The sequence below is a fragment of the Plecotus auritus genome (assembly GCF_963455305.1).
Source record: "Plecotus auritus genome assembly, chromosome: 3".
In the NCBI taxonomy this organism is placed as follows: domain Eukaryota; kingdom Metazoa; phylum Chordata; class Mammalia; order Chiroptera; family Vespertilionidae; genus Plecotus; species Plecotus auritus.
In genome coordinates this window covers 191,169,650-191,183,126 of record NC_137772.1, presented here as the reverse complement: position 1 = coordinate 191,183,126, position 13,477 = coordinate 191,169,650, and the positions used below count along the sequence as shown (strand labels likewise).

General features: G+C 37.2%; 1 protein-coding gene across 2 annotated transcripts in view; it reads left to right on the top strand.

Moving 5' to 3' along the window:
- The window catches only part of STK38L (serine/threonine kinase 38 like), a 73,124-nt gene that overhangs the window by 43,809 nt on the left and 15,838 nt on the right, over window positions 1-13,477 (top strand). For both annotated transcript variants that reach the window (XM_080661460.1, XM_080661461.1), the window contains 2 exons: window positions 6,848-6,992; window positions 10,957-11,008. In XM_080661460.1, the coding sequence (XP_080517586.1) occupies window positions 6,859-6,992; window positions 10,957-11,008 (186 nt within the window). In that variant the 5' untranslated portion in view covers window positions 6,848-6,858. The remainder of the gene's footprint in view (window positions 1-6,847; window positions 6,993-10,956; window positions 11,009-13,477) is intronic.

Sequence of the window (13,477 nt, the reverse complement as noted above, 5' to 3'; positions counted from 1 at the left end):
CACTCAATAAATGTTTTTATGAAAAGCCTTATCTGACTCCCATTTATGCTCAAGATAATTTTTTAACATGGCAAAAAAAAAGGGGGAGGGTATTTTAACATGATTCCCATCTCACCTTCATCTTCTGCTGTTTCACTAAATGTACTTAAGCCATTCTCTACACTCAAGTGTGCCAGTCTACTTCATGCCCTTACACCTCTCCTCTGGAGAGCTGATTTCTCCCTTTTTTGTGTTCCCATAAGATTATGAACTTCCTTAAGAGAAGAGACCATATATATATATATATAATATATATATATATATATATATATATATATTATATATATATATATATATATTTTATCAGTCTTCCTATTCTCAGTACTTTGTGCAGTGCTAGCACATAGTGTATATGTACAATAAATGTTGGATGGGAGTCATGCAACTAGTAAAAGTTAGGACTGGGACTGGAACGCTCACTTGGCTGTGAATTTCTTCCTCTTTGCTTTTTTATTTATTTATTGATTTTAGAGAAAGGAGAGAGAGAGAGAGAGAGAGAGAGAGAGAGAGAGAGAGAGAGAGAGAGAGAGAGAGAGAAACAGAAACATCAATTTGTTGTTCCACTTATTTATGCATTCATTGGTTGACTCTTAATATATGCCCTGACCAGGGATGCAACCACAACCTTGCTGAATCGGGATGATGCTCTAACCAACCCTAGCTCCCTTACCAGATCTTCTTCCTCTTTGGATTGCACCTCAGAGAGGAAAGAAGTTGTGGCTGTTCTAGCATTAGGGACCAGCATATATGGTATTTAACCTAAAGACCTATTATAGCCTATGACATAATGGTTACAACTAATGATGAATTTAGGCAATTTTTTTTATAACCCAAGGTAGTATAGTAGCATTAAAGATACTCTTTCATCTGAAATGTAATATGTGAAAACTAAGGTGAAACCACCAGTTTCATAGTGTGTTTTATCAGTCAGGTAAAGCAGTTGTTTTCCCACTTTAGAAGTTTGATGGTAAATGGTTAGAGACACCACCTCTATTTATAGATGGCCTGAGTGCCAGATTTTTTATCGCCTTTCCCCAGGCTTGGTAAACGAAAGAATGTTGGACTTAACTATTATTGGTAGTGTCTCCATTAATGAATAGGGGAGTCTGGAGAAAACACGTGAACAGGAAATTCAAGGGCACCTGGTGTTGTTTTTATCAGTCCAGGAATTCTAGACTTGCAAATTGTATCCTGTTCTTTTTCTGGCTAAAGAAAGGGCTTTAATAAAAGACAAAGAACAGTATTAAATCCACTAGAGGAATAAATTTGCAATATAATAAGTGCCAGTCATCTAGATCATTCTTTGTAATAATTTGGTCACTTTTGTTCTTAGTTTTGTTAAATTAGAATTTTTGTAAAGCCTATTTGTGTCTGGTAACAAGAAAATATTTTTCCTTAATTTTAAAGCTCATCTCTAAAAGATGCTATTCATTCAAGAATATGGGTAGAATTTTCAGCCTTTTCTGTAATTGTATCATTCAAGTAGGGTTTGTTTCTGAAGTTTAACATAATACTAAGTGATTCTCTAGTTTATAATCCAAAGGAAATTATTATCTGTGAAACATTATTGAAAATCCATTAAATTTAAGTTCAGTTACTCACCATCACTTATTTATAAAATGCATACTGTGTGTTCAGTACTTTGCCAGATGCTGTTCATTACAAAGATAAATACACATAGGATTTGCTGTGATTTGGTTTTTAAACAAGGCATATACACTTGCATGTATGTGTAACAAGAACGGAAAAAACATACTGATCATGGTTAAATTATAGACTGTCTAGAAGTTGTTTCATTACTTGATATCCACTTCTGGATTTGGAGTTGAACTCATTACATCTTCCTACGATGGGAGAAACCTGATCTTCTATTTCTCCCTCTTTTATTCAGGTTCATATATTTTTATCTAAAATAATTCTTATTTATTTCTGTATTATTAATGCAAACAATTCCTAGTTGTTTGGAATTATTTTGAATTCCCTAACTTTTTTTATGTTTCATAAAATTTTCCCCAAATTTTTGCTCAGTAATATTTCTGCCTACCTCTAGTCCCCCAATATTGTTTCATCCCTTTCAGCAGCAGAGGTTAATATTGGCCATCTCCAACTACTTTAAAGTAGGCAAAATTGCCCAGGCTAGATAGCGAGTAGTCTTGATAGCGAGTAGTCTTTTTAAAAATTTATTTTAAAGATTTTGCCTTATCCTGATGCCATGAAACATTTAAATTGAATAACAATTTTCTTTTTTCTGATGCATGCTCACTGAGCAATCTTCTGACCCTCATTATGGCTTTGCATCCAGCTTGTCTACAAGGACAGAATGCATTTGCGAGAAGATGAAAGGATCTGTTCCTTGTTACTCAATTTCTTATTGTGTAAATCAGTCAATTGACATTGTGTCTTGTATATCAGTCTCTCCTGAACTCTCTTAGGATAAAGTAGCTTCCAGAATTTGATTGCCCTGGGATACTGACAGCTGAAGGCCAGACCTTGCCCCTTGGCAGACTGAGCAGAGCAGCCTGTTCTAAAAGGCTCCTTGGCAGCCAGTCAACTGCCTTCCAAGCTCACACCCTGAGTTCATTATATAGCTTTCTTTTTGACTTCTGAAATATTTACTTATGGGCTATTTCTTTGCGTGTTTTTCTCAAAAGGCATTATAAAATGTTTTGTTTGCTTTTCCATCATAAAATTTTTGAAAGGAAAATATAGTCCTTGGACAATTAGAGTTGGGTCTTGACCTTTTTCCTCCTCATGACTGGCAAACCAATTTTATCAGCTACAGATCTGGACAAATTAGAAAGCACTCTAAAATCCCTAGGTATTGCTCTTTATTAGAACTTCTATGCCCCCCCCACCCCAATGTTTGTTAAAAAATAAAGTAACAGGCACTTTTTTTTACTAGTGTTTGAGGAGAATTATGTATGAACTCAAATTTTATATGCCTAAAGAAGGCTCCCTAGAATACTATTGCAAATTGTATACCTTATCACCTTTTTGAGGATTTAGGGTGAATAGTTACATATTAAAGATGCTGGGATGCCTTGCAACAAGAAACTTGTTTAATTTTGTATAATCGGGATTTTCTCAAATTATTTGAATTCCTCAAATAATTCTATCCTCCCCAGCTTCCTTCCCTGCACCCCCAACCCCCAAATCCCAATTAACAAACAGGCTTTAGGATGTCTGCTAAACACCATCCCTGTTTTATTTTCCTTCTTTGACTTTTCTGCATCTGATCCTGATACATAGAACATGAACCCAGTGATTCTGATATTTCAAAAAGTGGGTTGATGGTGTTATCATCATAATTAACTAGTTTATCAATATTAAAAGGGAAAAAAGAGCAAAGGGAGAGTCAGACATTGTAAGCATGGTCACTGGGCAGCTTCATCAGGAAGCTACAGCTTCACGTTCCCCAGGGAACCACCGGTCCATTCCTTGCAGATCACTGGGGGAAGGGATCGAACAAAGGGGGAGGGGAGCACATGCATAGTGAAGTCAGGGTAACATAGGGAAGGTGCTTGCTTGTCAGTCTAGCTGGGGAACAATGGATTGGCTAGGGGATGGACCACATCAGAAACACTCAAAATCTTGAATAGTTTAAATCCCTAGACAAAAGTTCTCTCTTTCTTGCTCAAGCTTGGTCTCTTGTTCTCTTTTCTCTGTGACCTGCACTCACCCATGGGCTCACCTGTTCTCTCTCCAAAGCCATGTGTCTTTAAGCAACCGCATGACCCATTGCTGTGTGAACACCACAGGCAATGGACTACAGCTGGGAACACAAGCTATGCTAGCCAGATGCTGGATTATACTGTACTTTGATATGGAGCAGAAATTCTGGACAATGGCCTTCATTCTGGCCCTGCTGAAGACAAGATTAGACTTTTTCCATGGCAAGACAGACAGAGATGGGATCTTGGCGGGAATCCCATTAATTTTACATCATCAATAAAGCTTTCCATGAAACTCCATCCTCCTGTGGGGGCCTCAGGAAATTCTTTTCCTCGTGGCACCCTAAGAACTCTACTTCCACAGATCCTGAAACATAGAATATGAACCCAGTGATTCTGATATTTCCAAAAATGGTTTTATAGCATTGCCTTAGATAGCATTCCAAGAAGAATAGCTTAGCACTTAAAAAGCATTTGGCTGTGATAATTCTTGGGTTTCATTTATTTTTATTATTTATTGTTTTTAAAAATAATACTATTATTTTAAAAGCATTTAGCACATTTAAAATATTAAACTAAGTGCCTAAAATAATGTCTTACATTTGTATAAGCCATTATGGTTTTGTTGTGTATTATCTCAGATGGCCTGTGAACTCAGCAGAACAAATACGTAATGCCTGTCTGGGGAAAAGTGACTAGTTCAGAGCGTTCTGGTGATTTGAACAAGAGCATATGATCCCTTAGCAGCAGGGCCTGGATTAAATCTCTGAATTTCTGGCTTCTAGGTTCAGTAATTTCTCACAGTTGCTTATTAATCAGTCTTTATTACTTTTAGCCAATTCTTTCAGCTCTTTCCCCTTCCCCATTTGATAGGTTGAATCATTCATTCATTAATGCCTGCTATGTGTCAGATACAGTGCTGTTGTGGTAAATACTCAAAAAATGAATCAGGAGAAGTTTTTGCCCAGAGATGCTCCTAGTTTAGTGGGATAGAGAAGTGGAGTGAAAAGCACCAGTACCTGAGATATATTGGTGCAAATGCTGGAGACCTAATACAAATGTTAGGTCTCTTCTGGTAGGGCATGTTAGAGAAGTCTTCACAGTAAGGCTGTGCCTTAAAGAATCAGGGATCCTGTGAAGAGAGGCCCTGACCAGGTACCTCAGTTGATTAGAGGGTTGTCCCCCCTACGCCAAGGTTTCAGGTTCAATCCCCAGTTAAGGCACATACAAGAATCAGCCTATGAAAGCATAAATAAGTGAAACAACAAACTGATATTTCTCTCTCCTTCTCTCTCCCCTTTCTTTCTCTCTGGAAGGAAGGGAGGGAGGGAGGGAGGGAGGGAGGGAGGAAAGGAGTAGTTCCGGACATAACTGATTCAGGGATGGGTCATGTGAGGCCTTGGAGGCATGAAAGAGCCAAGTATGTTGGGAGAAGAGTAGGCAATGAGCAAGTGGAGCAGCTAAGGCTGGAATGGCAAGTTGGAGATAGCATTTGTAGTTGGAGTTCTAACTCCACAGCTCACTAGCTATGAGACTTTTCTAAGCTTTAGTTCCTTACTTTACAGGGCTGCTGTGAGGATGAAATGTAGTCATGCATAAGAAGGTGCCACTATCTTAAATCCTCAGGAGGTAAAAGGGAAATTCAGTAATAAAATATCATAAAATTCCTGATATCTACCAGCATTCAATGTATGTGAGTTATCCTTATCATGCTAAGTTAATTTGATTTGCTATAGGCAGTGAGGAAACTGGAGCGATTTTAAACAAATAATGTGATCAGTAGTTAGCAGAGGAACAAATTTATGATGGTAAAATAATAGATTGATTGTGTATGGATTTGCAGGTCCTGAAATACTTTGAGGTATAAACTCAATAAGATGACTGTGGAACTGGAGATTGTTTACTTTTAATCTGTATTTGACATTGAAGCACAGGAAAGGTTTTTGGTTCATTCCATTATCCCTGGATTCTAGTACAGTTCAGGCCCATATACAGGGTTGGTATCTTTATGTAGTTAAGGAGAGGTGGGTGTTGGGGAGTAGATAGCAAGTTTGGGGGAGTATGTTGTCGCTAAAAATGAAATGTTGGATGCTCACTCTTTGCAATCTGGATCTTCTCTAGGTTGTTCTTTTATGATCCCATGCAAATAAGCAAAAATCTCTTTAACATATGGGAATATTCTCGTTTTTTTGTCCAGATGTAGACTGTGGTAGGCAAATCTCTTAGGGTCAGTGTTCAGCAGACAGCCACCAGAGTTCAGCAGTCCCCCTATTAAGCAGCCTTTTTATTACATTCCTTATCTTGTCCAATTGTACAGATTATCTTCTTCAAACCAGTAGTTTGGCTGTCCCAGTGGTTTTTCAAAGTTGGCACTTGAATGGTGTTAATTAGACATACACAAAACTTCCGCGTTGTCACCTGGCTTAATTCACACATTTGTGTTTCCTGCGTGGTTCCTATAGACATTTGAGTGTCTTTTGAAAATGAAACGGACCTCCTAGTTTGGAGAAGTATACTACACCTTGGTATAGTACTATCTGAAATGACAGAATTCAGAATGAAATAGGGCAACCGTGGCCTCTGTCTAAGGAGCTTCTTTCTAAAAGTATTTTCCCCTGTAAGAATTGCTTTAGACTGATGTTTGTGTGCTTATTGATCCAACACTTCATGTTTCATAACATTTATATGGAAGAAGCTATTTCTTACTATTTAATTAAACTACATTAACTCTTAGGAGACTTACATTTATTGAGGACATAAGTATTATCAAAATCTTGTGGATTTTATTTAGTAATCAATAAAACAACAACAAAATAGATTGACCCTTTCTTGTTTTGAATGCTTGTTGAGTACAACCTTTTGTGTGTGCATGTATTTATATTGTGCATGGACTCGCACTGGTGCTTCTTTACTGTTATTCAGCCCTGGTTTTGCCAGTACAAAATTAATTTCTATTGCTTAGGAATGGAGCATCTTTCTTTCTTTTCTAGCATTGTATTGTTTATAATGTGAAAGATTTGGATATATTAATTTTTAGGGTCAGTTTTGCTTAGTAGAAATCAAACCATTTCTAGAGTCTTTTATAAGGGATAAAAACTTTTATCTACTGAATAATTTTTGTTTATATGTTATTTCAGTTTCTGTTACTATGGCAATGACGGCAGGGAGTACCACCACCTTTCCTATGAGCAACCATACCCGAGAAAGAGTGACTGTGGCCAAGCTCACATTGGAGAATTTTTACAGCAACCTAATCTTACAGCATGAAGAGAGAGAAACCAGGTATAGTAACAATTAGTCATAATTTTTTGTTTAAATAAGCTGTTATGCTGCAAGTGGAATGTAAATATGTTGCCCATTAATAATATAAATATTGGAGAGCCATCCCTGTGTGTTGTTTTTAACTTTCTTATCCTGACAGTGGACCTAATTATTTGTTTTATTTTTGCAGAATAGTTTCTTGTCCTGTGAACCCACATACTTATTTTAAATGAGATGTTTTAAACAAAACATTTTCAACCATGAAATTATGATATAGCTTTTTACTTTCTTTTAGAGGGATGCATTATGAATAATTGACTTTAATCCAAAAACATTTATAGTGTTGAGTATGTATAAGTGGGTATAGAACAGTGGTTGGCAAACTGTGGCTCGCGAGCCACATGTGGCTCTTTGGCCCCTTGAGTTTTTAGCAAAGGCCAGCTTAGGAGTACCCTAATTAAGTTAATAATAATGTACCTACCTATATAGTTTAAGTTTAAAAAATTTGGCTCTCAAAAGAAAGTTCAATCGTTGTACTGTTGATATTTGGCTCTGTTGACTAATGAGTTTGCCGATCACTAGTATAGAAGAATAAAAAATGAAAGACATGTTGTTTTGCTTTCAGGAAACTTAGAGTAAAGGAGCTAATGAACATAGATACTATATGAAGAGTGAAAAGTATCACTAAGAGAAGGGCCAAGAAGAGAGAGATTGCTTTTGCCTAAGGCAACTGGGATGGCATCATAAATGGTGATGGTGTTTAAACAGGGCTCTAAAGAAAAAGTCCTATTTATACACACATAAAAGGGAGAAGAAAGAAATAAAAGAGCAAGAGGAAGGGCATTAGAAACAGAAAAAATCACCTTCAGTGTTCAGTTAAGCTCAAGCTAGAGGTCAACATTTCCTGGTAGTCTTGAATGCTTTGTTAGTGTAGCTTCTCATGGTGGTAGAGGGCCTCCCTGAGTTTGAACAGAAGAATCAAATGATTGCAGGTGTTTCTCTGGAAGAGTACTTTAATTGTGGTACATAGAATGGACTGTGGGAGGAGGGATTAGGAACAGGAAAGGCTAGTGATGTAGTCCAGGCAAATAGAAAAGAGGTTTGAATTAGGATTGTGACAGCAACAAAGAGAAGAATTGACGGGTGAGAAAGATTAAAAAACATGGAAACTAGCCAAATATGAAATGTGAGAGAAACAAGTCAATACTGGCTCTGAAATATCATGCCTGGGCAAACGGGTTGGTGCAACTTAGTGAAACAGGACTCGAGAAGAAGAATCAGGATTAGAACTTAATTTTGGACAAGTCTCACTGCAGATGAGACATAGCTGAGGTGAGAATTGGGACTAGAAGATAAAACAGTTATTCAGAGACAGAGTAAGAAAATATGAGAGGAAAGAAACATAGAGACTAGTGAGAAAAGCTAACGTACCTTTAATGAAAGTTCTCAAAGGAAGAGAGGAAAGAGAATGGAGCTGAGGCAAGTTAAACTAAGAGTTCATTATCAGAAAAAATTCCAAAAGATTCAATTTAAACAGAAGGAAAGTGACCACAAACAGAAGGTTTAAATGTAAATAAGTGGATAAATCCCAACAACAGTTGACTGTATAAAAACAATAATAATGACAATGTCTTAGGCATTTAAAAAAAATTAAAATGTTTTCTAACAGTGGGTCTCAGTCAGGAGGGAAGTGGAATGAAAATGTTCTTAGATATCTTTGTATTTTTAAGAATAGGAATACAATGTAGACAGTTTAAAGATTAATTTCAGACTTTGACAAATTAACTGTACATGTTATTTCTAGGGTAGCCACTAAAAGATCAAAAATGAAGTTTGTAACTTCCAAACCTGTAGAATGAATGAGGAGGGCAATCAGTTCAAAAGAAGGCCAAGAGAAAAGAAAAACTTGAAATACCAAATAGTAGGCATAAATAGAAACCACAGAATAAGTTAGAAATAAATCCAAATATAGTAGTTACACTAATTGTAAATGTAATGGAAGCCTCTGGGAGTGTTCACATCATCAAGGGAGAGTGAATAAAGTATAAGAGAACCAAGGAAAGAAAGACCTATATTTTCTCAGGAGGCAGGCATGAATTATTTGTCAGAATTTTAAAGGTTCATTGTCTTTTCTTGCTGAAACCTTAAAGTAATTCAATTTTCCCCTCTATTCCTAAACAAAGGAGAGTATGAATAAAAGCATCTGCTGTTATTAAAATAACACAAACCACAACAGTCTCAGCTTGGTGGTGCCATGGAAGTCATATTAAACAGTGTATACTACACTTTGTAAAGTATATGATTGTCCAACCATTATGCTGAACACCTGACACTAATACAAAATAATATTGAATGTAAACTGTAATTGAAAAAATAAAATAAAAAATTATTGCATTATTAAAATAATAATAAAAATAAATAGTAAAAACAGTTTATACTTTAAGAAACCATGTGATGAATTTTTAAGGTTTAACTCAGGGGTGGGCAAACTTTTTGACTCGAGGGCCACAATGGGTTCTTAAACTGGACCAGAGGGCCGGAACAAAAGCATGGATGGAGTGTTTTTGTGAACTAATATAAATTCAAAGTAAAGGAGCGGAGGGGAGAGCAAGAGAACCGGATAGAACAGCCGGATCCGGCCCGCGGGCCGTAGTTTGCCCACGGCTGGTTGGATAAATACATAACCTAAATAAAGCACCAAGCAAAGAACAAAATGCCAGAGCATTTGAGGAGAAAAGCTATTTTTTTAAAGGTACAAGAGAAGTCATAGGTGTTCCATGTAGGCATGGTGCAAATGAATGAAAATTAGTGCCTCTTGCTCCTGAATGAGATATGATTCCAAGAAGTGTTAGTCTTGGCAAGGAAAGGGTGCAGTAGAGGTCTGAGAAGAATAGAGTTGCTTGTATGTGGCTATCCCTCCCAGATTAATGGTCCTCTTACTCTTTGGATTCTTTCAGCAGAGGAGAAAACTCAAAATCATTCAGCAAGCAGCTCTGCAGGCCCAGAGGTACACGATGGCAGGCACAGAATCCGATGTTAGGCGCTTGTTCCATTCTAAGGTTGGGCTTAGGGGAATAATATGTAAGCAAAAGATAAAAATCAGTATGGTAAGCACTAAGGTACCTATTATAACTGCTGAGGAAGTAGGTGAAGAATATGTTATTAGGTCTCATCTCCATTTGGGTGCTCATTTAAGATATTTTTGCTTGGAATTTTCCTTAAGAAAGAAAAAGAAGTGATTTTGATGGATTAGGAAAGAGCTTACTTTTGGACATCCCGTATAATAAAAGGATAATATGCAAATTGACCCTAATGGCGGAACAACCAGTCGCTATGATGCACACTGACCACCAGTGGGCAGACGCTCAATGCAGGAGCTGCCCTCTGGTGGTCAGTGCGCTCCCACAGGGGGAGCTCCGCTCAGCCACAAGCGGGGCTGACAGCTGCGAGCACAGCGGCAGTGGCGGGAGCCTTTCCCGCCTCCTCGGCAGCGCTAAGGATGTCCAACTGCAGCTTAGGCCTGCTCCCCGCTCCCTGCCATCAGTCGGACATCCCCCAAGGGGTCCCAGACTGCAAGAGGGTGCAGGCCGGACTGAGGGTCCTCCCCCCTCCCAAGTGCATGAATTTTTGTGCACCAGGCCTCTAGTACTGTTATAAATAACAAATACTAAACAATGTGGATGGTAGTTTCAATCCTCAACCCCTATACCCATGTAGATAAAGCCTGGGAAGTTCGTCTTCTAGCATACTCCAAAACTAACTAGGAAAAGCTCTCTCGAGTTTATCTTTAAGAAAAGCCAATACAATAGAAATATTTGTTACAAAATATTTGTTATATTTGAGAAAGAAAACTATACTTAGTGATTATTTTAATTCAACTTGAAAGATTTTTTTAGCATACCAAATTGAACAAATAAATGTACATTTAAAAAATGGGAGTAGTTAGGAATGTATTTAAAATGTAAATTATTTTTCTTTTGTTAAGGCAGAAGAAATTAGAAGTGGCTATGGAAGAAGAAGGATTAGCAGATGAAGAGGTACTGTTAGCTATGATTACTGTGACTATAGTTAACAATACTGTATTATGTGCTTGACAGATACTAAGAGAGTGGATCTTAAATGTTCTCACTCCAAAAAAAAAAAGTTATGTGAGGTGATGGATACATTAACCTTATTGTAATCATTTTGCAATATATATATGGATCAAATCATCACATTATATCCTTAAAACTTACACAATGTTATATGCCATTTCTTTCTTTTTTTAAAAAAAATTTTTTTATTGATTTCAGAGAGGAAGGAAGAGGGGGAGAGAAAGAGAAAGAAACATCATGATGAGAATCATTGATCCGTTGCCTCCTGCATGCCCCCACACTGGGGATGGAGCCTGCAACCCAGGCATGTGCCCTGACCGGGAATCAAACTGTGACCTCCTATTTCATAGGTCGACGCTCAACCACTGAGCCACATTAGACTCTAAGAATTAAAACTAATATCATGGAATAGATTTTTTTTTTAAAGTAATGTAACAACATTATAGGTGATGTCCCATTTCTGTAAGATTATATATTCCATACTCTTGGGATTCTCCTTTTTTGCTAATAGCTGTCTCCAACACATAAACATTGTTAACTTGCTGTACTGTACAACCTATAAAATATTAATAAACATTATTTCTTTAGCTGCTTCTCCCTTGTCTATCAATTTTGAACATAACTTATGAAACTGTTTAATAAGGTTATCTTTTTCATTCAGATTACACAAGTTTGTGAAGCTAAATCCAACTGCACTGTTTATTCTATAACTCATATTGTTAGAAATCTAGAATGTCTTTCAAAATTCTTATATTTATTTATTTATGTAATTAAAAGGGGGTGGGGAGGAATGTCTTTACTGCTTTGAAAGTCAGTACTACAGTGCCACCATGTGGACATTTTTATTTAGTCTTAAAATCTAAAACAGCTTTTTGATCTTTTTGTTTTACTAGTAATGCAGTTTTTTAAACTGTTATTCAAATGGCATTTTTGATTCAAAAAATAGTCATCACCGTTTTCACTATTGATGTGCTGAGTGTATAACTTCACTTAGCTGTCTAAAGATATTTACATTGAAGACATCATTCTTTAGAGAGAGAGGAAAGGAGAGGGATAGAGAGATAGAAACATCGATGAGAGAGCATCGATTGGCTGCCTCCATCACGCTCCTGGGAATCAAACCGGTGATATCTTGGTTCATGGGTCGACACACAACCACAGAACCACACCAGCCATGTTGAAGACATAATTCTTAATTTGATCCTCTTAGATTAACTTTGTTAGAATTATCAGAATTCCATTGCATTGATGATACACATTTACATATTTCTAATTAATAGTTTACCTAACCCTCTTGAAAGCATAAACGGAGGGGTAGGGAAGGACTATTTAGTAGTTATACCGTGAGCTGCATGTCAGAGCGATGTTTCTGAGCTGTTATGGTCATTTTGACTTGTCTCCTCCTCAGAACTGAACCGCTGAATGCTTGATAGGGTTCAGTTGAAGATGAACAGGGGTTTAATTTTTTCATGATTATTTTCATTTCGCACTTTATGTTACCTCTACTAGGAGCTATGTCAAAAACAGAATTTTGTTTGGTGAGGAGAAAAACGAAATACAGAATAATGAAACAAATGCCCATTCCAAATGTAACCTTCAGATATTTCATAATGTTTCATATTAATGTTAGTTATTTTTGTGATGGAGAATGAAGTATGAAATTCCTGACTTGAATATTTTAATGAATTCTTCATGTAATTATCTTTATTGCAGCTTAATTTTTTCAGGTATTTGTGTGCCAAGTCTCAAGCAGTTTATTAAAATCTTTCCAAGAATAAATTCTACCATAAGTACATCCCTATGGAAACACTCTTGTTTTGTTATTTTGGTGACATAAGTCTCAGTAGTTGTGATAAGAGCAACCTTGGGATTTAAGGAATTGAAGCAAAGTAGATTTCTTGACAGAGTCAAAATCAATATCAGAATACTATTAGCATTGCCTAAAGTTTAACTTTTATTTTTGAATTAAGTTAGCATATAGATGAAAGAATATCATGATATAGTTAAGATGAAATATTGAATGGGGTATACTTCAATAATAAAGATTTTTCAAATTGTTAAAAAAGTATTTTAAAGTTTTCTTTAGATTTTTTTATTCGTGCACCGGTGGGGTCCCTTGGTGTGGCCTGCAGGGATCTGCTGAAACTGGCAGTCCAACATCCGCAGAGGGATGTAGTAGTGTGTGAAGCGGCAGGTGGCCGGGGAGGAGCCCAAGCCTGGGCTGGGCACTGTGCACTGCTCCCGCTTATCCCAGCCGCTGGCTGCTCGGTAGGCTTATTGCTGCTCTGCTGCGGGCACAGCCGCTGCAACTCTGCTCACCAGCCATGAACTTGGTGTCTGGTGCCCATTGGTCAGCTGTGTGGAGCTCCTGCTGTGGGAGCGCACGGACCACCAAGGGAAGCTCCTGCATTG